At 39.8% G+C, this 22442-nt stretch overlaps 1 protein-coding gene across 1 annotated transcript in view; it reads left to right on the top strand.

The window, feature by feature from the left end:
- The first annotated feature begins 698 nt into the window (after window positions 1–698).
- Window positions 699–22442, top strand: part of nrg1 (neuregulin 1) — a 44484-nt gene continuing 22740 nt past the window's right edge. Inside the window, exons 1-4 of the mRNA XM_040158010.1 lie at window positions 699–1100; window positions 1285–2196; window positions 15810–15948; window positions 18643–18710. Coding sequence (XP_040013944.1) covers window positions 1491–2196; window positions 15810–15948; window positions 18643–18710 — 913 coding nt within the window. The 5' untranslated portion in view covers window positions 699–1100; window positions 1285–1490. The remainder of the gene's footprint in view (window positions 1101–1284; window positions 2197–15809; window positions 15949–18642; window positions 18711–22442) is intronic.

Genomic DNA, 22442 nt, shown 5'->3' with positions numbered 1-22442 from the left:
GTACCAAAGTAGAGTTTTCATTTTTCATTTCTTGTTAATTAGAAAATAATCAATAAGTTAATTTAACAATAAGGCACCCTCCTGAGAGTGAAGCAGCTAAATGGAATTAAGTTGCCCTTTCATCATTAGTTTTATTATTTATACCTTTGCTTTTCCCACTGTGGTGTTTTTGTTATTAAAAACTGAACTAATGTTCACTTTATGTTGAATATACAATACATATGTGTGTGTGTGTGTGTGTGTGTGTGTGTGTGTGTGTGGAGAGAGAAAGAGCTATATATATATATATATATATATATATGTATACATATATGAGCGTGTGTGCATGTATTTTTGTGTAAGAGTATTTGTGTGTGTATCCTGTCAGCACAACTGACTTGCATTGAATTCATTATCATTATCATCTGTGTTATTATGTTATTGCACTACTGAATGCAGATACTTGAGAAGAGTAGAACACAATGGCTGCATCCTCTTGGGGTGGATTATATGTCTGCTTCCCTGGCTCCTTCCCCTTGACAAAAAACACACCCTCTAGTATCAGCATAATCAATGGGGAGTGGTGCTGGAGGGGGTGGCTACAGCAGTTTGCCTGCCTGTGATTCGCTGACATGTGCTCTAATTGGATCAAGTAGGAACTTGCTTGGCTTGATGCTTTGTGCTGGGATTGGGAGCAGCCTGCACAGCGAGCACGGACACACCACCAGACAGGAAGAAAGGGAGAGAGGGAGGAGGCCAGAGCCTGCCCTGCTCACCACTTGGAGAGGAAAATTGAGAGAGGAGGGGTGAGAGAAGAAAAAGGGGAGTATCCCGTCTTCTGTGCCCTTCTGTGCTACTGCAGCCCCCCCTCCCCCCTCCTACTCTCTCTGATTCTCTTTCTCTCTCTTTTCCCTTACTCATCTGTTTCTGTGGCTGTACTGAGAGGAAGGGCACCTGCCGCTCCCTGATGATTCAGCCTTTCAGCTGCCTGGAGCTCACAGACAAGACAGCATGTCCCTCCTGCCACTGCAGTGCCTGGCCGTCCTGTCCTCTCCACTACAGCTATTGCAGCTGCAGCCGGCCCATCACGTCGACACCGCCTCTTCTGCCCAAGTGCTCAGGTGAGTGAGCGCTAGTATTCCACCACTGCTCACCACTAGACCAAACAGAACATTTTAGGAATCTTATTCTCCGGCAATCTTTTTTGTTTTTGCCTTCAGCAAATTTGACGATTCTATTTATAGACTCATGATTGTGTTTCTTGTAAGAAAGCATGAGTAAGGAACTCCTTTACCTCGTTCGCAGAAGGCTGTCTACATACCTCCCAGACTGTTAACAAGGTTCGACTCACTTTGAAGAGCATTTTTACCTCCGTCTGAAATCCCAGCTCTGACTCTGCAGTCTCATGATGGAAAACATACTCGAGGAGTCTGGTGGCAAACAGCCATTGTGTGATGCTCTGAGTTAATATTTGAGGTGTTCAGAGACCCTTCATCCAGCAGTTGGACAGTATGACTGAGGGAATGGAGGACTTCTCTGCGGGGCCAGCTCCCCCTCCTGGATCGGCCTCCCCCACCAGCTCTACTGTTGATACTGGACGAGTCCCTAAGGAGAAACCTGAGGAGACAGAGGCAGCTGGTGAGAGTGGGGAGGAGGGCGCTGAGGGAACTGCAGAGGGAGGTGGTGATGGTGATGGGGAGCATTTGGGGGCTTTGGGAATTGTGGCCTTGCCAGGGACCTGCTGTGTGTGCATAGAGATGGAACAGATTAACAATTGCCTGCATTCTGAGAAAATCTGCATTCTCCCTATCCTGGCCTGTCTGCTTAGCTTAGCCCTTTGCACAGCTGGCCTTAAATGGGTCTTTGTGGATAAGATCTTTGAGTACAAACCACCTACACACTTAGATCCCAAACGCATCGGACAGGACCCAATTGTTATATCAGTTGACCCCACGCTGGGACTAACTGTGTCGATTCCTCATTCATCTCCGTCTACTGTCTCCCTAACCACCGCCATCACCATTACCTCAGGACATCCTGAGGTTTTAGTGGAAGAGAAATCTACACGAGGGCCATACATGCCTCATTCTCCACGAGTGACTCAGTCTGATCCCTCTGTTACACTGAAATACAACGCTGAACGTCCCACCATCCCAAAGCAGACTCCCCAGCCGCAATCAACGGAGGAATTCAACAATATCATCATCCCAACAATCTGTAAGTACCCAACACTTGTTCATTAAAAGCAATGGGATTTTTCTGTTCAGACAGGATTTAATAATTGACAGGAGATACAAGCTGGAGTCCTGCTTAACATTGGACTGCGATTTTCATCATTGTAAATACTAAGTTAGTGTTTGAAAAAAGATTCAAATGTTTTTTTCTTTGTTTTTGTTTTGTTTGTTTTTTTGTTTTTATCGATTTTGTAAATGATGTGTTCTATCAACTGTGCCAGGAAGAGTCTGCTTTCAGGACTGAAAGCAGACACGTTGTGACTTGCACAGTGTAGCATAGAGGCCCATGACTAAGCCTCTGAAATATTGCTACACAGATCGGTGGGCAGGAAACAACAGTTCTATTCAAACATACTTCACCCCTGCAGTGAGTGGATATATAATTTCTAACCTTCACTCCTTCCTCTTTAAGTATTAACGATCCCTTGAATTATATGACAATTATTTATGCACACTACAATGATGGATGTTGTCATGGTGTTATTTTGAATGTATTAGCTGGTAGACAGCATACAAAATGGAAGATTCCTAAAATTCGTGGATGCACATTTCCAGTCATATGAAAAAGTGAAAATCAATAAATGATGACACAAACTGAAACTCCAGGCTGTTATAGGGAGACTTCCTGTTATCTGCCTGTGCTCCATTTCAAGGTCAGAGCCTGCTGGAGGCTAATTGATGCCACTTCCATCCCTCCGCCACAGGGAAAAACAGCCCACTAATACTAATACTGTCTGCCAGCGGCTCGCCACCATGTTTCTGTTGTAGTCACATCACTGAGTGATTTAGTACACTTTATCTGGGTTAGTTAATCGAAGGGTTATGGTGGTGTGTGGGGGGTCACCAATGCCTCAGTGAAGGATTAACTTCACTTAATCAGCAGACAGATTATCTTTGTTAAGTTAACTGCCTTTAACTTACTGCTAGTGTTGAATTCTCAGCTGTAGAACCTGGCTGTATATTCCAACAATTACAAATGTTTATGTTTGCTGGTGGGAAGCCAGTGAGGGATCAATGGGCCTCATGCAAGAACATCTTCGTATTCTTGTCCCAAACCTCTCTGACTTGGAGTCTTCCAAGACAGATTCACCAAACTCTCTTAACTGAACAAACTAGTTATAAATCTCTTGTTTTCAGCCTCATGAATGTCACCTGTTCATGTGCAGCTGATCATTATTAAATCTGTGCTCCTAAAATTGCTCTGTTTGTGGGCAGGTTTCATTCACAAAAATGTTGCCAAAGAGTAAAAAGACGATTTTCACACTGCAGAGCTTCAAGTCCCACAGCCAGAAATCAGCAGACTAAAAGATAAGACACACCAGTATCAGTGGTGGTTTTAGATGAAGAAATACTACAATAATATGAATAATACAGTGGTGAATGACATGTCCTCAGAACAGCACTGTACTCTGACAGTCACAGACATAAAGAGGGAATGGTTTGGACTAAATGAAGTTAGAATCTAAAAACATCTCTCTAAAGCAAAGCGGGCCATGGCTAATACGAGAGGCGGCCATGTGACTGTCATGGAGATATTTTAGATGAGGGAATACTAAAGCCTACAGTAGGTGAAGTTACACTGTCAGGATCAACAGAGGATGATCCTGGATAGAAACCTGCATTAAGATCCTGAATCAGCTGTTGCAGTAAGAAAATTTCCAAGCAACTATTACAATATATCAGTTTCTGTGCTGAAATGTGCCAATAAAATCGTAAAATGTAAAAAAAAAAAAAATGGCAGCAATGATGAGGATGATCTGGTGAACAGAATATTCATTTTTCAATAAGTTTGTTTTAGTTATATATTTTATTTTAGTTAATTCATCATATTTAAACTCTAAATTCATTCAGATTAAGACAATTTCTTCCCCTGTGGAGAAAGTCAGACTATCTGAACATGACTTGAGTGACAGGTCTGGACTAGGGATTGGAATTGATTAGATTGTATTATAGCTTCTACTTATGGGTCCATTTCATTATCACTCCCTTAACGATTCCTGATCAATTTTCTGTGTTTAAAAAAAAAGTAGGCCTACACAGGTTTTCAGCGTCACAGAGAAGGAAAAAGTCATGCAAGTGACCCAGGTGTGGAAAAACTCCACTGTTTAATCACTGTTTTCATTTACAGTGTTTCCCACAGGTTGAGAATTTACTTGTGGTGGTGGATGGTGTGGTGTGTGACCAATGTGCATGCAGAGGCTCTTGCAGTTTAGAGGGGGAGAGAGTAACCCAGGTTATTTTCTGTAGGTACAATTTACAGATGTCCCCTAAACGCCTCAGATGCAGACTATTGTTAGATGGTACAATTTACCCGTGTTCCTTAATTACCTCACATGCAGGCTATTGCGGGAAGCTAGCTAGGCGGCTGTGCACAGATAAGCCTCTAGTCCCGACTCAGTTATTGCGGCATATGCAACTTACACAGGTGTGTGGGCAAAAATCATTTAGTTTGAAAAAAGTGAAATAAGACGTTCTAATGTGAGATATACCTAAATTTAAACCAAGTGATTTTATCTACCTGCGCGGGTCTTAATCTTCCTGGGCGGGCTACCCAAGTAGAGCCTATGTATGGTAAACACTGATTTAGGTTTCCTTAGTCAATCTGCTAAGCCAACCTGTGTGGCATTAATGTTATTATAAGGTAGGATATTTGCCCTCGACGAGAGATGTGCTGCTCGGTTGGGAGGTCAAATACATGGCATTCCTGGATTTTAAGCCCATGTTGTGTTTCCACCCTCACTTGAAATTGCCATTTGACAGACATTACAACTAGCACAGTTATCTTTCTTCATGAAATGAAGCCACACTTCTTCTTCTCCCAATTTCCTCCACTCCACCATGACTGCTTGTTGCAAGTTTACAGCAGCGTAGACACATTAGTTTGACATCATTGTTTTGCAATGAGCAAACATCAGAAAAAAATACCAGCATCGACAAAAGGAATTGATAAGATTGGACGCATACGATTCCAATGGTTCGGACAATTTTGGTTCTCATTTCCCATCCCTTGTATGGACCACTCATGAATTTGTTCATAAATCAGAAAAAAATCAATATACGAGAAAATTAATGAGTGCTAAAAAAATCCTTAAATCGCCTGAACATGCCTCTTAAGAACAAATCTGTTTGTACAAGTGGTCCATACAAGGTCCGTTGTCTAATTGCTGCAGTAGTGACTCCTTGTAGTCGTTAGGGGCACTAACACTGTGTGTTAAGGCTTTCTTAAGCTTGAAATGTACAAGTTTGTATGATGTGCCTCGTACAAATAGAGATAATGGCACACAATTTTAAACATTCTCTCTTCAAAAGCAAGTGATACAAGTAGTTGTGTGAGGAAGGAAAAAAGAGAGCTTGAGAGAGACGTTCAAAGCCCGCCTACTTTCACACCTCCACAGGAAATGGCCATCACTGCATTAAGTGGGTATGATTGTCAGATTGTCTGTTTCTGAAAGGTAGACGCTGCCCCCAATTCTGCTATTAGAAAGAGTTTCAGACAATCTGAAGAGCACTCTGTTTGAAGCATACTTAGATGCCAAACGTCATGTTACTGCATGTTACCTCGGGACCTGAGAAGCGCCTTGCTGGAAGGTGTAAAATGTTTGACACTACATGTCAGGGAGGAAGCACATGATTGGCTAATCCTTCGACAGGCGAACAAACCCTGTTTCCAGATATGGGACGATTCTGCAAAACCCCAGGTGATGTTTGATGACATGATTTAACTGCCAGTGCCAGCAACTTTTAAAATTATTTCTCTCTACATTATCTGTGCATGACAACCATGGTATGGTTAATGTTGGAAATCTTGTGGCTATGGTAAATAAACTGGTTAAAGCACAATTAGGGTTAGGCTTCTTAAAGACTTGATTAAAGGTATCCTGTTGAGTTTTTCAACACTAGTGAGGTTATGGAGCTTTGACTTCAAGGGAGAAGAAGGTTGTTAGCTATTAAACATGGATTTAAACAGTGCAGGATTAAAATCATCCTAAAATATTTTTAAAAGTTTGGCTTTACAGGAAATGAAGGCACATTTAAGATTAGGGAAAGTGTGTGGTTATGGTTTAAAGTTCAATTATTAACTGTTGTAATAGAATGTGAATTCCACATTAAGGAGGGAAAAAAACATTGCAAATGACATTTCAACATCTGTTTATTACAGCAATTCTATGTCGGCCTTTTGGATCAGATGACAGCCAGGGCCACTGATTTCAAACCACTACAAAATAATACTGAAATGGATTTGTTGAATACATCTTAAATTTTCCGCACATGCTTGTGAAAAGAGAGTAGTACAGTCACATTACAGGAAATCATATTAGGAATAGATGTTTTTGCAGAAACATTTTAGATTAGACATATAGAAAGTCAAATTTTTAAACAGAAAATACCACTCAATGTTTATATGTAGAAAAAAAATTTAATATATTGTTTAATTCCTTTTTCAAGATGTATAAATGTCAACAAGGTTTTAGGAAGTAAAAAAAAGGTGTACAGTTGTAAATGAATATATGTGCACAACAAACTAAATTCACATTTGAATCTCTCAAGTGCCAAACTGGTGTTATGAGTACAGATGAGTACATTTATGCATTTGTCAGTGTCACCTTCTTCCTTAAATCCTGATGGTAATAGGTCCATGTACCCTGGCGAATGGTGTTACCACTGATGGAGAGGCATCCCCCATGACCACTTCAGCAGCAAGGCCGGTGTCAGTGGCATAGTTGCTCATTGGGGTCAGGAGGTATTTTAAGGAGAAAATGAAAACTAATCCCTCTGGATGTATTCAGACTCACTCACTCTCACCCAGCTGTCAAGGTGAACCAAAAGCAGGGACATCGTCGTCGGCTGACCCACTTATCGCTCACCCATAACGATACTGAACTTACTTAGTTATTTAACACAGTAACTTTAACTATAGATTGCACTAACTCGCCTCAAGTTTTGGTAACTAACACTAGCAAGCTAATTTAAATTGCAATAGCCGCTTAGCTGGCGGGATCTCAGCTGCGAAAGATGAAAGATAAATTGACCAGAAATAAAGGACATATCAATCATTGTTTCAAAATCCATAAGGATGTCAAATCCGTCCCATTTCCATTCGCCTCTACATTAGCCATGAGGCTGACAGGAGGCCCCATTAGCATCTCCTTGGCCCCATCGGCGCTTATTTACTGTGAAACGACAAAGGTCATTGATCGGGTATAGAAACAGTGATGTGCTGTTTTTACACCCCTCCCATGGGAAAACAAACCAACATCTCTGACGCACATCGCAATTTTGTGAAACACAGCAGTGTACATTTAAAGGGTTTTTGCACATTCCCCACTTTCCAAGGCAAAATAGTGCAATACGTAGGTATGTCTCTACAGGATGATACTGACAAATGCACAATTCATGATCATCAAATACACGAATGAAGATCTGTACTAGCAACAGCAGTTTGGTACTTTAGACAACAGTGTGCATTTGAGCACAGTAATGTGAATTTAGTTTGTTATACACAAATATTCAAATACAAGTGTTTTGGTTTTTTTTTACTTACCAAACCTTATTTTTAAATCATATAAAATGGGTGTAAATAATATATGCATAATTTTCCATCCATACAGGAGAGGTCAGGGGAGCTTGTGCAACATTTTTGGAAATGGGTTACTTTGCCATCAAACCTGAAGTCAGATAAGAAGATGTCCACTACAGAGAGACATATTTACAGAGAGTAAAAATGACCAGGGTGTTTTTTGTCTGAACCTTTTAGTCTGAACTGGACATTTAGATGGTGCACATATATTCTCATTTTGCCTCCTAAACTCACAGATGTAAATGGGGTTGAAAGAATATTAGAAAGACCTCTCAATATAACTCAACACGGTTGAATTGTATCACAAACTGCAACCTCCAAAATGACTGTATAGTTGGATAAACACCTCTCCAAAATAGTCCCAACACACACTGAACATTAGAACTTTGATGACGGCAGGACTTATTGCAGGACTGTTGGCTCAGGCTGCATTAGTTTTTGTTAGGTGGCCCCAACACCCCTGAGTGTATTTAGTAACCTGAAACCCTCCTAACTGAACTACAGGTTACCAAACTGTTATTATCTTCAACATGTAACCTTGTCCTTTCAAGAATTAGGCTACATCCTATGATTGCTAGACAGCAGTGGATGTCCAGTTTTGCTTAGCTAACCTAATCTTTCACTGTTCGGTTTAAATTACTGTTGTATACATCACTTTTGGTGATTTTTCCCCATTCATTGGAATTCAGGGTCACGCTGTGTTTGGGCCATGCCTCTGTCCTCTAGATCGGCCAATGAAAAAGCAGAAAAAGTCTATATTTTAGTCCTTTCATTATTGTGTACTCAACTTCAACATGATAAACAACATTATCTGATAGAACGTAATTCCTGTCCTGGATTTGAATCTGGTTTTGTATTATCTCCCTCTATCTGCATGGATTTCCTTTGGTTACCTCCCACAGCCCAAAGACATGCAGGTTAGGTGAACTGGTAGCTCTACAAATGTCATTAGACTGAATGTGGGTGTGTTCCACTGTTTATGTATTTATGATACTCCTTTCATAGATGCACGACTTGTCCAGGTGCATCCTTCCTCTTGTCCAATGCTGGGAGCTGCTCCAGTCACCTGTATCTCTGAAGATGATAAAGTAGTTTCACAGAATATATTCGATACAGACTATTATGTTGCAACACATCAATATTTTCACTGGTATTATTTTTGCTAGAGGAAGATGAAAACAGCTAGCCAGTGGTTGATCTTTAGTTCAGACAGTTTTGCCTTTTGATTGAGAACCTCAAACCATACTGATGATAAGGATTTATAATCTAGATAAATTCATCTTGATAGTTATTATGAGCATATTGGGGCATTACTAATACGTGATTCATATTCAGTCTAGTTGAACTTGATTTCACATCTATAGCTTCCTATTTAACCAGCTGCATTCGCACTTGTGTGTATGTGTAAGTGTAAAAGTCAATTAAAAAAACATACAGTTTATACGTCATCTTATAGCTTTCAAAAGAGCAGCACAGATCCTTGTATGTTGTCCATCTATTCTTGCCTGTATTCTAAAGTACTGTTCCAATTTCTATTGTGATTACTTTGAGTAGTTTTGTGGTTTGATTCTTTAAGCACTCCTGTCTGGCAAGCTATTTGTCACTGTCCACCAGGATGTAATTACAGTATGAGCAATAATAATAGTTGGTTACAAGAGGCAAGAAAATATTGTAACTTCTGACATCAGTCACTGCCAACATGTTCCTTTTCGTTTCTGTAGACAAACCTGACATAACTGAGAAAAATAATACATTTTCATCAGGAGCTAGAATCTTTAACAAGGAAAAAGATGGCTGGTGTCAACAAGTAGGATTTCAAAACTAAAAATTGACAACTGTTCGTATTTGTTTCTGTAAAAACTCAAAAAACCAGTGTACCCTTTAAAGGAACTATTTGTAAGTTTTCCTCTCGCTACATAGCTAACGTTAGCATTAACAGCTGTTTACTCACCGGTCTAGGGGAAATGTTGTAAGTTCAGCATCAAGCTTCATTCCTTTACTCACCAAGAGCTGTCTCCAGTGTTGGAAATCAGTGCCAATGTTAACTCTTATTTCTATCACTTCTTTTCTTCAACTGAGGTTAGCATGCTAGCCAGCTAGCCAAGCATAGCCGGCCAATCTTGTCACGTTCTGATAGCAAGTCACTGTAGTGTTCGGTCTGCCTTACAGAAGTAGCTCTGCTCAGAGGGCATATCATAACCTCTTGTACTGTAAACGCAACAATGACTGAGGCCCTTGGCAAGCGACCATCACCACCACCCACTTCTGGCAAGAAACCACATTTGGCAGCAGAGAAAACTTACACCACATGTACACCATATAACCAATATTATAACCATCAGAGATGGCTTATAATATTAATGATTTGTAGTCCAGGGGTGATTCTAGGGTCAGTGACAATCTGGGGCTAGCCCTAAAATCTTTCACTGAGTTTGAAGTCACGTGTCAGTCGATAAATATTGCAATATAGATAAGTGCTATATGAATTCATTATTATTATTATTAATAGTAGTAGTAGTACTAATAGTAGTAGTAACTAAGTGTATTTACTCAAGTACTGTACTTACATAGAATTGTGTTTTACTTCAGTATTTCCATTTTATATTACTTTATACTTTTACTCCACAACATTTCTCTGCCATCAGTAGTTACTATTTAATTTTCAGATGAAGATTTTACTTAAAAAACATATGATATTGTTATAACATACACTACATTTTTTAAGAGTAAAGCAGTGTTTTCCAACCTTTTTTGCTTGTGACACTCTACAAAATTGTTATGTTTCTGATGCCTATGAGTTGCTATCCGTTCTATAAAAGAGATATTTCCTCTGTAGACTTTTCAGATGGTTTCATTAAAAAGATAGTTCGAGGCCCTAAAGAGGTAAAATTATCCAGTATGTCACAAAAAAATAGAAAAGATTGTAGAAAAGTCCAAAAACTGAAAACAGATTTGTGTAGCTTTTTAGCTGTTCATTGAAATGATAGATACACCTAAATTGTTTCCACCTACACTAAGGTGACTCTGTCTCAGCCCACACTTTGTTGGTGTTTTGTCAACATCTGTTGGATGGACATAAGCTTTTCAAAGGAGATGTTTCCCCAAGACCATGTGCTCTGTAGTTGAGTGTGTGTGTGTGTGTGTGTGTGTTTGTATTGTATATCAACTAAATTGCAGAAATTGTGTTTTTTATAATCTATACATTCAGCATTTTTAGAAATTTAAAATGTATTTATATTATATTTATCAACAAAGTACTTTAGGGCATCCTAATGTAATGTGCAGGAGATCTAGTAAATCTGAAGCTCCAGCTATAGAGTCAGGGTATGACATTCTCCTACTCAAAACACTTTCTTTTCTCCTCAGAAGTGAGGGTTGAGAGGTTTGACAAACATGAAAATAAAACATTGGTTTCTGTACATGGTTTCTGTGGGAAATCATTTTTTGAAAGATGGATTTTAAAAAAAGCATACAGACACTGATTTAACGTCTCGCCTTGCTGCAGAGATGTAGAAGTGATTTGCTGGTATGTTGGGTGCGGTTACAAGTGCAACAGAGCACACTTCCTATCAAACCCATCAGTGACGCTGTGTGATGCTGCATCACCTGTACCCGATTCTCACATCAACCGAGTGCTGTCTGTGTTGCTGGTTCTCATCGTGGCCTGTCCACCTGTTATCACCTTCCAGTAAAGTCACTTCACCTGCTGGTCGCCTGAAGTATCTGCATTGGGTCCTCCATTTTGTGCCCCAGTTGCCTAAACACTTTTCACCTCTATCTCTATGGGAGAGAATCAGATGACCAAAATTAATCTCCAAATGAAAAGATTTGTCTAAATTACCAATTCAACATTTAACGTGATGATATAATCACATGAAAGTTATTCTGAGGGGCTTTAAAAACGCATTACAAAGGAGTAAAAATTTTTGTGTTAATTGTCTTGTGACAGGATTGTGCCTTTCCCGGGCTATTTTCTCTTCGTTGTCAGTGTGCTCTACTTGTCTGATGTAGGGTAGTCCACTGTCACACTGTCCTCTGTATGTCCTCAGGACAACTGTGAAGAGGATAAATCTTCATTATGTGATGGAAGTTTGAGGCTGCTGCACCCCTTCATCTGACCAGTATCTAGTAACCTTGATAGGATTGTCAAGACTTCCTGTAGTTGTTTCATAACACAGGATTGTGACTGCCTTCCTATTAAAATTTATTTATTGAGAAACTTGTGCAGGAAGTGATGAGTTAGTATCTAGATTATCATTACACAACGTTAGCTTCCAGCTAAATGAAAGGAATAGAACAGAAAACAGTTTAGCTTCTGCCATGAAAAGGCCATGTCATTGGGGAATGACTAAAGAAATGATAAGCACAGGGGATTGCTGTGATGAAACACTGTAAATATGGTGATGCTGACAAAATCATATCATCCATGGGTAATTAACTACCCACAGTGTTGGCTATTGGTTTAAATGCTTTAATGTCTACTTGGTGAAACCCCCTCTGTGGACTTGCTGCCATGGCAATATGAAACCTGTCAAACTTTTGTACCAAAGACCACCCAGGAAATGTTGTGTGTTCTGGATCATTAATTTGTGGTTTTCCACCTTTTGCAACTCTAGTTGCTCATCCTGCCTTTCCAACATGCACCATCATGCTGTTTTCAATATGTGTCAAATGCTGAAATGGATTAGTTGTTGGTGAGAGTACATTCTCATAAATAAATAAATAAAAATGAAAAATGCAAAGATTTTCCCAAGCTTTTTTGAACTTCAGTGGATCTGGGACCCAAGCACACATAGTCAGATGCCAAAAAGATTTTCAAAAATTTTAATCCAAAATTTTGTTCTGCCTATGTGTCATCACTATGTTGGATGTAAACTGGTGATGTTTTCATTTTTTTGACACTTTCAAAAACAGACTGATTTTTGTTGGATTTTATTGAGGTGTTCACCAAATATGTACATATTTGGTTCACATGTACTTAGATTAGTTTGCATATATCTCTTAAACCTTAAAAGATGTGGCTGCTGTTACTCCAGTAAATCCGGCAGAGGGAGATTTCTGCTGGTGCAGTGCATCATGATTTGTCCTTGACAACACTTGATGGAAAAACCATCCACTGCAGCAAATTTCTCTGCAAATACAACTCCAGCTCTGCCCAAAGAGCTTGAACAGCAGAGAAGGGGCTAAGCTCCATCACTGTGTCACTGCTCAATGTTTTAAGCAAAAACTAAGCAGGGAAATCTGCATTCCTCTCTGCACTCCATCAGGCATGATGAGGATGAAAATGGCTGTTCTGCTTCGAGCAGAGTAACTGAAACCCCTCAACTGAAAAGCCACACCTCTGGCACACACCACTGCATAGGGCACTATTTATTGAAGTTCCACCATCATCTGAAACATGTTCATGTTCGAAAAAGACGTGAATTGAGTGCTGGTCTTCATTCAACCTTCTTTGTTCTGCCTATGTCTCGCAGCCTCATTGATGTGCATCTCTACTCAGCTGCATAATCTCGTTTCATATTTCATTCATTCCTTTATCAGGGATAGTAATCTGAGTTAGCTGTTTGTTGCAGTGCTGAAAAGTGCTGTGTAATGCTGAGATAATGGCAGCACATGTAGGCAGAGCTGTACTCACTGTAGCCATTCATCCCCTTGAAGCTTACTTCCTTTTTTTCTTTTAAGAATAGATGTTCTCTAATCATGTGTACACATGAAAGTGAGTACACTTCAAACAAGAATTAAATGAGGGGCACAAAGTGTTGATATGTGCAATATTGATCTTGAACTGTGATAATGTTTTATCAGAAAATATTTCAAATATAAGGGAAACAAATCAGATCTGTTGCCTTACCATTTACAGACCATTTACGTGTCAGATTTCAGTGAGGTCACTGTCAATTCATCAGTCTACTGCTGTCCAAATGCAGGTTAGGTGAGCTGAAAGCTCTAAACTAAATTGCCTGTTGGTGTGAAGGTGGCTAGGATAGGTTCCAGCCCCAGGAATTTTTGTGTGTGTATGTATGTATATATATATATATGGCAGAAACTTTAAATGGCAGAAACTTTAGGAGTGGCCAAATCAACAATTAGGTGCATTCTTAAAAAGAAGGAATGCACTGGGGAGCTCAGCAACACCAAAAGGCCTGGAAGACCACAGAAGACGACTAAAGTGGATGATCAAAGAAAAAAGAAAACCCCTTCACAACATCTAGCCAGGTCAAGAAAAGGAGTTAGGCGTATCATTGTCAAAGTCTACAACCAAGAGATGTGTTCATAAATGTAAATACAGAAGGTTTACCATGAGGTGCAAACCACTGGTAAGAGGCCAGATTAGATTTTGCAAGAAAACATCTAAAGTAGCAGAATGAATTCTGAAATTTATAGGGCTGTACTCAGGGCTTGCTCAGATTCAGCCAAATGCTGCAAAACTGATAAGACAGTGCTTCACAGTACAGATGGATAATGATGCAAAACATACTACGAAAGCAACCCAAGAGCTTCTCAAGGCAAACAAATGGATATTATTCAATGGCCAAGTCAGTCACCTGACCTCAACCCAAGTGAGTAGGCTTTTCACTCACTGAAGGCAAAACTGTACAACAAGCAGCAGCTGAAGGCTGCTGCAGTAAAGGCCTGGCAAAGTATCTCAAGGGAGGAAACTCAGCATTTGGTGATGTCCATGGGTTCCAGACTTATTGTATGCATACACACACACACACACACACACACACACACACACACACACACACACACACATACACACAAACACACAAACACACAAACACACAGCTTGATTCATATGGTAACATTTCTGTTTATATTTTTGAATGTTTTTTTTTTTGTGTATATGTATATATCATGTATTTGTATGAAATTGTGCCGCAATACTGTGTATTGTCACATCCCTAAATAATTCCTCATCTTTTGAACTGCACTCCTAAGTCAGGTATTTGGAAAGCTTTAGAGACAGAGGAAAACATGTTTTCACATAGTGATGCTGACCTGAGATGAGTCAGATGGGGAAAATGCTCTTCCACATATCACTGCTTACTTCCACGTGACTCATCAATTTGCTTTCCTATGAAATGTACGAAACTGAAAATGATGCTCTGTGTGCCAGGGCTTCTTTTGCATTAATGCAGTGTTTAAAGACCAACAACACGTGCACACTGTAACTGCTAAATGACAGTTTGGCTGTAGGTACAATATATCCTGAATCCTGAATATCCTGAAGCGATCTCTGTCTTTGGAAAATACAGAGTTTATATCAGATTTTGGCCTCGTGTAAAAGTAGAATGTGATTTAGAGGAATACTCCAATAAAGCATATGTTTTTATTATCAAAAAGCTTACTCACTGCTCATAAGCTTGAAAGATGGCTTTGAAAAGTTTGTAGCCTGCCTCTTGCCTGAGCTGTAGTCAGGCTTGTTCACAACAGTTGGAGCAGACACTCATAACAAGGACCTGGTTTGTCTCATGACAAAAAGGTTTTAAAAAGTTCTCTCCCCACTGCTGCAGCATCATGCACTACTACACTGTACACTGATGTTCCAAATACTGTTTCACAAAAAAATATAACTAAATATGCGGCTTCCACTTACTTATTGTTCTTCATTGTGGTCTTGAACGACAGATGAAAAAAGGCTTGTGCTATAATAAATAGGAGTACTGAACATACTCAACATACTGAACATATGAATGGAGAGTGAAGTATTGGTTGGAGATGCTTCTATGGACATTTTAAGGTTTTCTGTTTCAATTCAAACTGGGTCTCCATTCAAGTCCACTGAATTAAATCCAGTCTAACTGCAGCTGCCATTTCAGATCCACCTTTAAAAACTAAAGCCTTGTTTGAAAGTTTTTGAAACTGTCAGAAAAATAGGTTTTTGGCTGAGTATTCCTTCAAGTAGGATTGAAGCTCGGGATGTTTTTCTCCAACAAACATGCAGACAAAATGGTTTTTAGCTGAGACTCAGTGTAACCTGTGTGCCTGTGTCATTTCCTTGCTGTCTTCTGCAGCTGCCACCAGCACCACCACCACAGCCAAGACCTCCAGTCATGTGACGCGCTGCAGCGACAGCCAGAAGAACTACTGTGTTAATGGAGGGGAGTGCTTCACCCTTGAAATCATGCCAGGCAGCACAAAGTTTCTCTGCAGGTATGACATGGACAGTAGGCTTCAATACTGACTTTGATTCAAGTTTGCATCAGACTGAATATGTTATAATGCAGTTACTGTTGTGATTTACGATATCCTTTATATGTTGAGTTATGCCAACAGAATAGAACTTCGATGAAAAGTGAAAACTAAGTTACTAATTTCTTTACTGAGAGTACTACTATAGCACGGCTTCCAATTAGAAAAGAAACATTGTTTACCAATTACACTGAAGCCACATGATCATGAATAAACATGAATTAATGAAACCATAAAAATATGGTGTAACAATTATTGTATGAGAACAATTTAAGAAAAGAGTAGAAATGCATAAGAATGCAACACAATTATGTGAATGAGATACATGAGTTGTGTAACAGTAAACACTTCTTTTGTTTTTTTATACTTCTTGATTCTTAATGACGTGATTTTTGAACTACAACATAGATGGTGGAACAACGAGCAGAGCTGCACACTGTGTAAGTCCCCATGTGGCTGAATGAAAATTGCCTCAACAGAGCAGTTAATATGGCTAACTTTACCCTCTCACAAATGCAGAGTATATTCCCTTGCATAAGACATATATATAGACTCATTTATATATTATTATTATAGGTCTATAATGTCTGTATAGGGATTAAGGGAATGGTATTTGTTATCAGAAGAGACTTTAATCAGTGGCTAGCACACCAGCATCATCTAAACAGTCCAAAGCTCAAACATATATTGTAAGTCAAAATTTAAGATTCTGACTCTTGAAACTAATGTGAGACGATTAGACACTCGCTACAGAGAGCACATTAACCATACAACAGACCAATTTAATTTCAGACTTTTGGCAAATTACTGGGTGTTAATGTTAATTAGTTATAGGTGTACTGAGGTTATAGAAGAGGTTATAGAAGATGGAGCCTACTACAGTTTTCCTCTGATGGAAGACCTGATCTCCTAAACCTAACCTTCTCTTTCCTGGAGCCGAGGCCACAGAAAGTAGCCGTTTACTGGAAATTTGAGGTCTGGATAATGGATTTTGTCACCACAGGAGTTGTCAGGACTGCCCCACAGTAACAGTATCATTGTAAGTAACCATGGGGCACTTGTGCACTATATAGCCACTTGAATGACGCCACAGATGTCCTCCTCCTGAATGCAGTAGCTGGGGGCAATGCAAAAGCATCTATTCCCCGTGTAGGATTGTGTTCTGTGTAAATGGAGAATCATTCATTTTTCTTAAAAGATCCACCTCTGTCTTGCTGAACCTGTTCCAGAGAACAGCTCAAAACTGTCACTTCAACGTATGGGGTGCTCATACTTTGGATATTTAACAAGACAATATTTAAAGGTCAAAATCTAGTGTATGGCTGGACTGCCCTTTATCTGTTTGCTTCTCTCCTGCTCCCTGTACTCACAGATACTATAATTTAATACAGCCGAATCCCCAATAAAGCTGTTCTCATTTACATGTTTTTGTGTTTCTGTTGTCAGACAACGAACAAGTACATATTAACCAGCCGTCACTTCCAAGCCATTTCCAAGCTGCTGCTCTGCACTGCTAAAATCCTGATTTTATAACTGCAACGTCATCTGACAAAATCACCACACACATAAGTGAAAGACAACGTGTGCTTTGATTTCAGCTATATTTACTTGTAAAATGATCACTTAGAGAGGAAGTAGGAAGCTCAGTCAAGTCTGTATCAGCTGCCATTGGGTCAGTGAATGAGATGAATAAAGAGGTGTGTCTCTGGAGGAAAAAGCGCGACCTCGCACTCCTGGAGCAATACTGGAGACTTTTTTCTACGGAAAGTAGATAAGGTTTTGCCAAAAAGTCGCTAGATTTGTTGGTAGGTGCTTTTGTGAAGAAAAGTCAGTAGATCTAGCGACAACGGCGCGAAATTGGCAACACTTCCTGTAAGTACCCCCCTGATGAGGCAACAGACACAGCATTCGGTTGACCAATGGTGTAACTTTATCACTTACTCACTCAATCACTCACTCACTCACTCACTCAGTCAGTCAATCAGTCAGTCCGTCACTGACATTCTTGTTTGTAGGGCCGGCTCCGCTGTTGCAGTCCAGCGAAAAAAAGCATTTGAAATTCAATCTCCGATCATCTAATCATCCACAGGAATTATGTTTATATTGGACAATTCTGCATTTACAATTTGATTCCAAATGCACCATTCAGTGCCAGTGCAGGGAGCAGTGTGCACTTTATGTAGCAAGGTGGAAAGTATAGTAAGGGTGTTCGGATTGGGCTGGTGAATTGGTGCGCAGCAAGTCTGATTTAAGCAAGAAACTGAAGTTTGTGCCCTGTCACAGATTTGCAATTAACATTTGCCATTTTACTAACTGTAAACAAGTAAGTAACTCTAACCTTAACCAAGTGCTTTACTTAACCTTAAACATAGTTTATTTTCCTTGACCATGATCTTTCCCTTACCTGTAAATTCCTGGGAAATATAAAAACACGGGAATGGGACATTAAAAAATGTTTGCAATTGAGAACGTAATACAAAGTTTTGCAGAGTTGTCCAGTATCAGCATTGTTGGTTGGCGATAGCGTTGAATCCTTGACTGTGCCATGTTTTGTGACTGTACACTGGATGTCTCTGTGTTTATCCATATGTGTTCTGGTTTTGTGTGTAACACGTCAGTGCTGTTTATCTCTTTTCCTTTCTACCCATCAACCAGGTGCTTGGCGGGATTCACTGGGCACCGATGTGAACAAGCTGTGCTTAAGAAAGTCTCAGACCCAAAACGTATGTGAACACAACTGTATTAAATCCCACATGTCATTGCTGGTGTTTCACCCCTCTCATGTTTTCTCCAAGAAGTGGTGGAGAATTCCATGTTTCCCTTATACACAGTGATAAAATCTGGTGATAAGGTAGGCATTGTTCCTGAGCCCCCTAAATGAGTCTAAAGGCTTAAGCACATTCTCCTCCGTGGAGTAGTGCACTGAAATTTGCATGTATTTCACATCTCATCACACCCCATCCATGCTGTTCCGAGAAGTTCTATGTCTTGTTTGGGTGTAAAACATACTACCTACTGCTCTTCCCATTCAGCCTCACCCCCATTCAGTCAGAAACCAAAATATAGGAGAACACTCAATCCTTGCATCAAAACCTTTTCCCATCGGTGCAGTGCTAGACTGACCACTGTGTGGTTGGTAAAGAACTGATGATTTTGATATTTCAAGTCCAAACTCAGTTATTAAAAAACATGTCTTACATATAGGAGACCCAGGGGATCACTGGTTGGGCTGCTGACACATTAGGGCTAAATGAGCCATCACTGGGAGTCCTCAGTGCTCTTTTTGATTGCCATGCATCTGGACCAATGTTGCTTTTTGGGTGGAGTCATGACACCCCTTATTGAGGATTATATTACAGGCAAAGACTAGGCTTATCCTGAGTGGCCTGTTTATACATGCAAATTTCAGTCTGCTGCTAAAACAGTGTTCAAACCTATAGAGCTGCTCATACCATCTCCCCAAATTGGAGATCATAATTCAGTGTACTTGTGTATGAGAGGATTAATTGAACTCAGCCTCAACGACAATAGCTAGACATATTGGTCTAGCTGGCCCTTCCTGCCAACACCAGTGATGACTGTCGTGGGTTTTGCACAGCTCTTGTATAAATTAACTCCCTCTCTCTTCTTGTCTGTTTCTTTTATTTCCTACTCAGGTGTCCAAATGAATTTACTGGTGATCGCTGCCAAAACTATGTAATGACCAGCTTTTACAGTATGTCTATTTACTCTTCAGTCTGTTTGGATTTGAGCATGCTCAATTAACAGTTCTTGTGCTGTGTACCTGTTTCATTGTTTCCCCTTTAGATCTGTGATTTATGCAGCCCCAAAATTTTCGCATGTTGAACTTTGATTCTGTGTATTATTTTTATTTATTTTAAGCTGCACGTTGTACTGTAGAAGTTATAGAAATGTTATTTCCATTTCATATGACCAAAAATTAACAAGTTTACACATTTACATTTTTAAAATGGAAGACTTGCAAATTGTCAGTGTTCCAAACTTTGCTGTCTGTATTCTTAAATATAGCCTTTATATATACCTGCCCATCTACAGCATAGTTCAAACAATCAAAGAAATTGATTTAGGGCATGTCACACCCACTATTAGGTCTCAAACAATAGGCCTAGAAAGATACAACTTATCATGCCACACAAAAGACTTGATTTCTTTCTAGTCTTATTAGAACACAATCAAACCAGTCAGTAGGCCAAAGTGTTTAGATCACTAGATAGGTAAGTAGGCTGGGCAGTGAGCGAACTGTATAAAGTATTTGAGTAATTGCCTGTTTTATCTAATCAAATAACTTTTGCCCATAATGACAAAAATTGTTTCCTTAACTGGACTGTTTAATGAATTAATTAATTTTCTACATAAATTAACAGATAAATATACACAATCAAAAAAGGACAAACACAAGAACTTGAAACCAGACCCAGCCTTTTTCTCCACCTGTAGATCTACAGTGCCAGCTGCTTCAGACCTGCAGTTCTTGATTTGCAGTTCCAGTCCAGCCTGTCACACCAGCAGTTAGGAGCTGCAGGTGTAGACATGCCAGTGTTTACCATTTTTAGACACACACACACACACAGACACACACACACACACACACACACACACAAACACAAACACACACACACACACACAATATAAAAGAAAACAACTGTTGTATACTCGGTGCTTAAAGGTGACACACGTTTTAAAATTACAGCAGCTATTATTTTTCTTTGAGAAAATTTGCATGTCTACATCTGCAGATCTAAGTTTCTGCTGTTTTTACCCCCCTTTCCTTATCTTTCCTTTAAGTGCCACAGGTTGGCATCTTTACAACTGACAATGACCAACCAGCTGCCCCTTGTAGTGAAACTCAGGCCTGCTACTTGCATGAGGTGACAAAAATAATAATAGCTACACAAGTAGGTGTGTAATGGACATACTGGTTTCCATGTTGCTAAATATTACTTTCACATTCAGAACTTCCATAACAGGTAGCTAGCTGCAGTTTGGTGAATGCAGTGTAACATACCAGAGCATTCATTCCTAGTTGCTCTGGCACTGAAGTCTTCCATGAGCAGAAGTACATTTTTCAGAGTAAGGAACTTTGATGAGGGGTGATCAAATGGTCTCATAAAAGATGTTCTGACCTCTTGACCCTTTTCTGCGTCCAGTGTTATGTGCACATGCCTTGGTTGATAAGCATCTCTTGGCCTGGGGGTGTGTCATTTTTCTCAGGAATTGCAACATCGAAATGAAGGATAAGGCAGTTTGACATTAATAGTAAAGCCTACTTCATGAAGTCAGAGAGGATCTTCTGGAAAGCTCTTCAAAAAGGTGTCTTTTCATTTTTTATTTTGTATAGTTTGAATTTGTTTGGGATTGTGCACTTGATAGGTCTCTCTCTGTCCACATGCATATCTCTTGGCATACATATGCTCCATGTCACAATGATGAGATGACTGTACTGTAGAGATTTTCAACTGCATAAGAGGATGCTGTAGCAGCCATGCTTGGCCATTCTGGTTGTTGAGGAAAAGACAACTTTTGGGTCACTTTTTCAAGACTATTTCCTTCTAAATACTCTAATATGAGTGTAATATAAGCATATGAGAAGTTGCAGAGGGTAGATGCTCTTATTCCCAATCCGTATCCACAAACATCAGACTTACAGGCCTCAGGCTAGAGGCTCCTAACTAACATCTACCTGTGAAAGTGATAGCCTGCGCAAGGATTGGATTTTGTGTGGAACAATGAATGCACTGAACTTAACTGCAACACAAGCTATGATTACTCATGTTTTCAATTTGAGTGGATTGCACAGTGGATCTAACTCTATTTCCTCAAAATACTCCTGTGAAACTCAACCACTATGTTGTAAAAATAACGGATTTATAATGTGCACATGGTGAACACCATATCAGGGGACAGCCCCATGTTCATCAGCCAACTCAGGCTCACAACAATGAGGGTCTGGCTAAGCTGAGCCAGCTGCTTTCGTGCCTGGAGAGCTAACAGCACTGGCCAGAACTGGAGGCAGCACAGTCAACTGGGTAAGTTCTACAAAGGAGCCACCATTTTGTTTGCTTAGCTGTTCTTGCTGGAATCTCTCCAACAGCAAGAAGATTAGCTGCTTTACAGAAAAAATAATAGAGCAATCTTTTTGGCTTTGGTGTGTCTGTCCAACTCCAAACGGGAATTATGTTTTATAAACAGGATCCAGCTCTACCCATTTGAATTGGTTCCTCATGGTGAAGTTTGCTTGGACATGATATTATTGCTAATGTTTTGGACTGAGGCACTCAGCAGTGTGATGGAGTGAATTCCCATCTGCCCAAATGGATGAAGGCCATCACTATGTACAATAGTTGTTGCTTTAAATCGGCATATCTGATTTAGCAGGTGGCCGCTGTAAATGGTGTCAGACAAGTATGTAACAAAATTGGTGAATACTGAACAAA

Source organism: Xiphias gladius, chromosome 20, assembly GCF_016859285.1.
Source record: "Xiphias gladius isolate SHS-SW01 ecotype Sanya breed wild chromosome 20, ASM1685928v1, whole genome shotgun sequence".
NCBI lineage: Eukaryota > Metazoa > Chordata > Actinopteri > Istiophoriformes > Xiphiidae > Xiphias > Xiphias gladius.
Note: the sequence above shows the minus strand (reverse complement) of the source record. Positions and strands in the feature narration are given on the sequence as shown.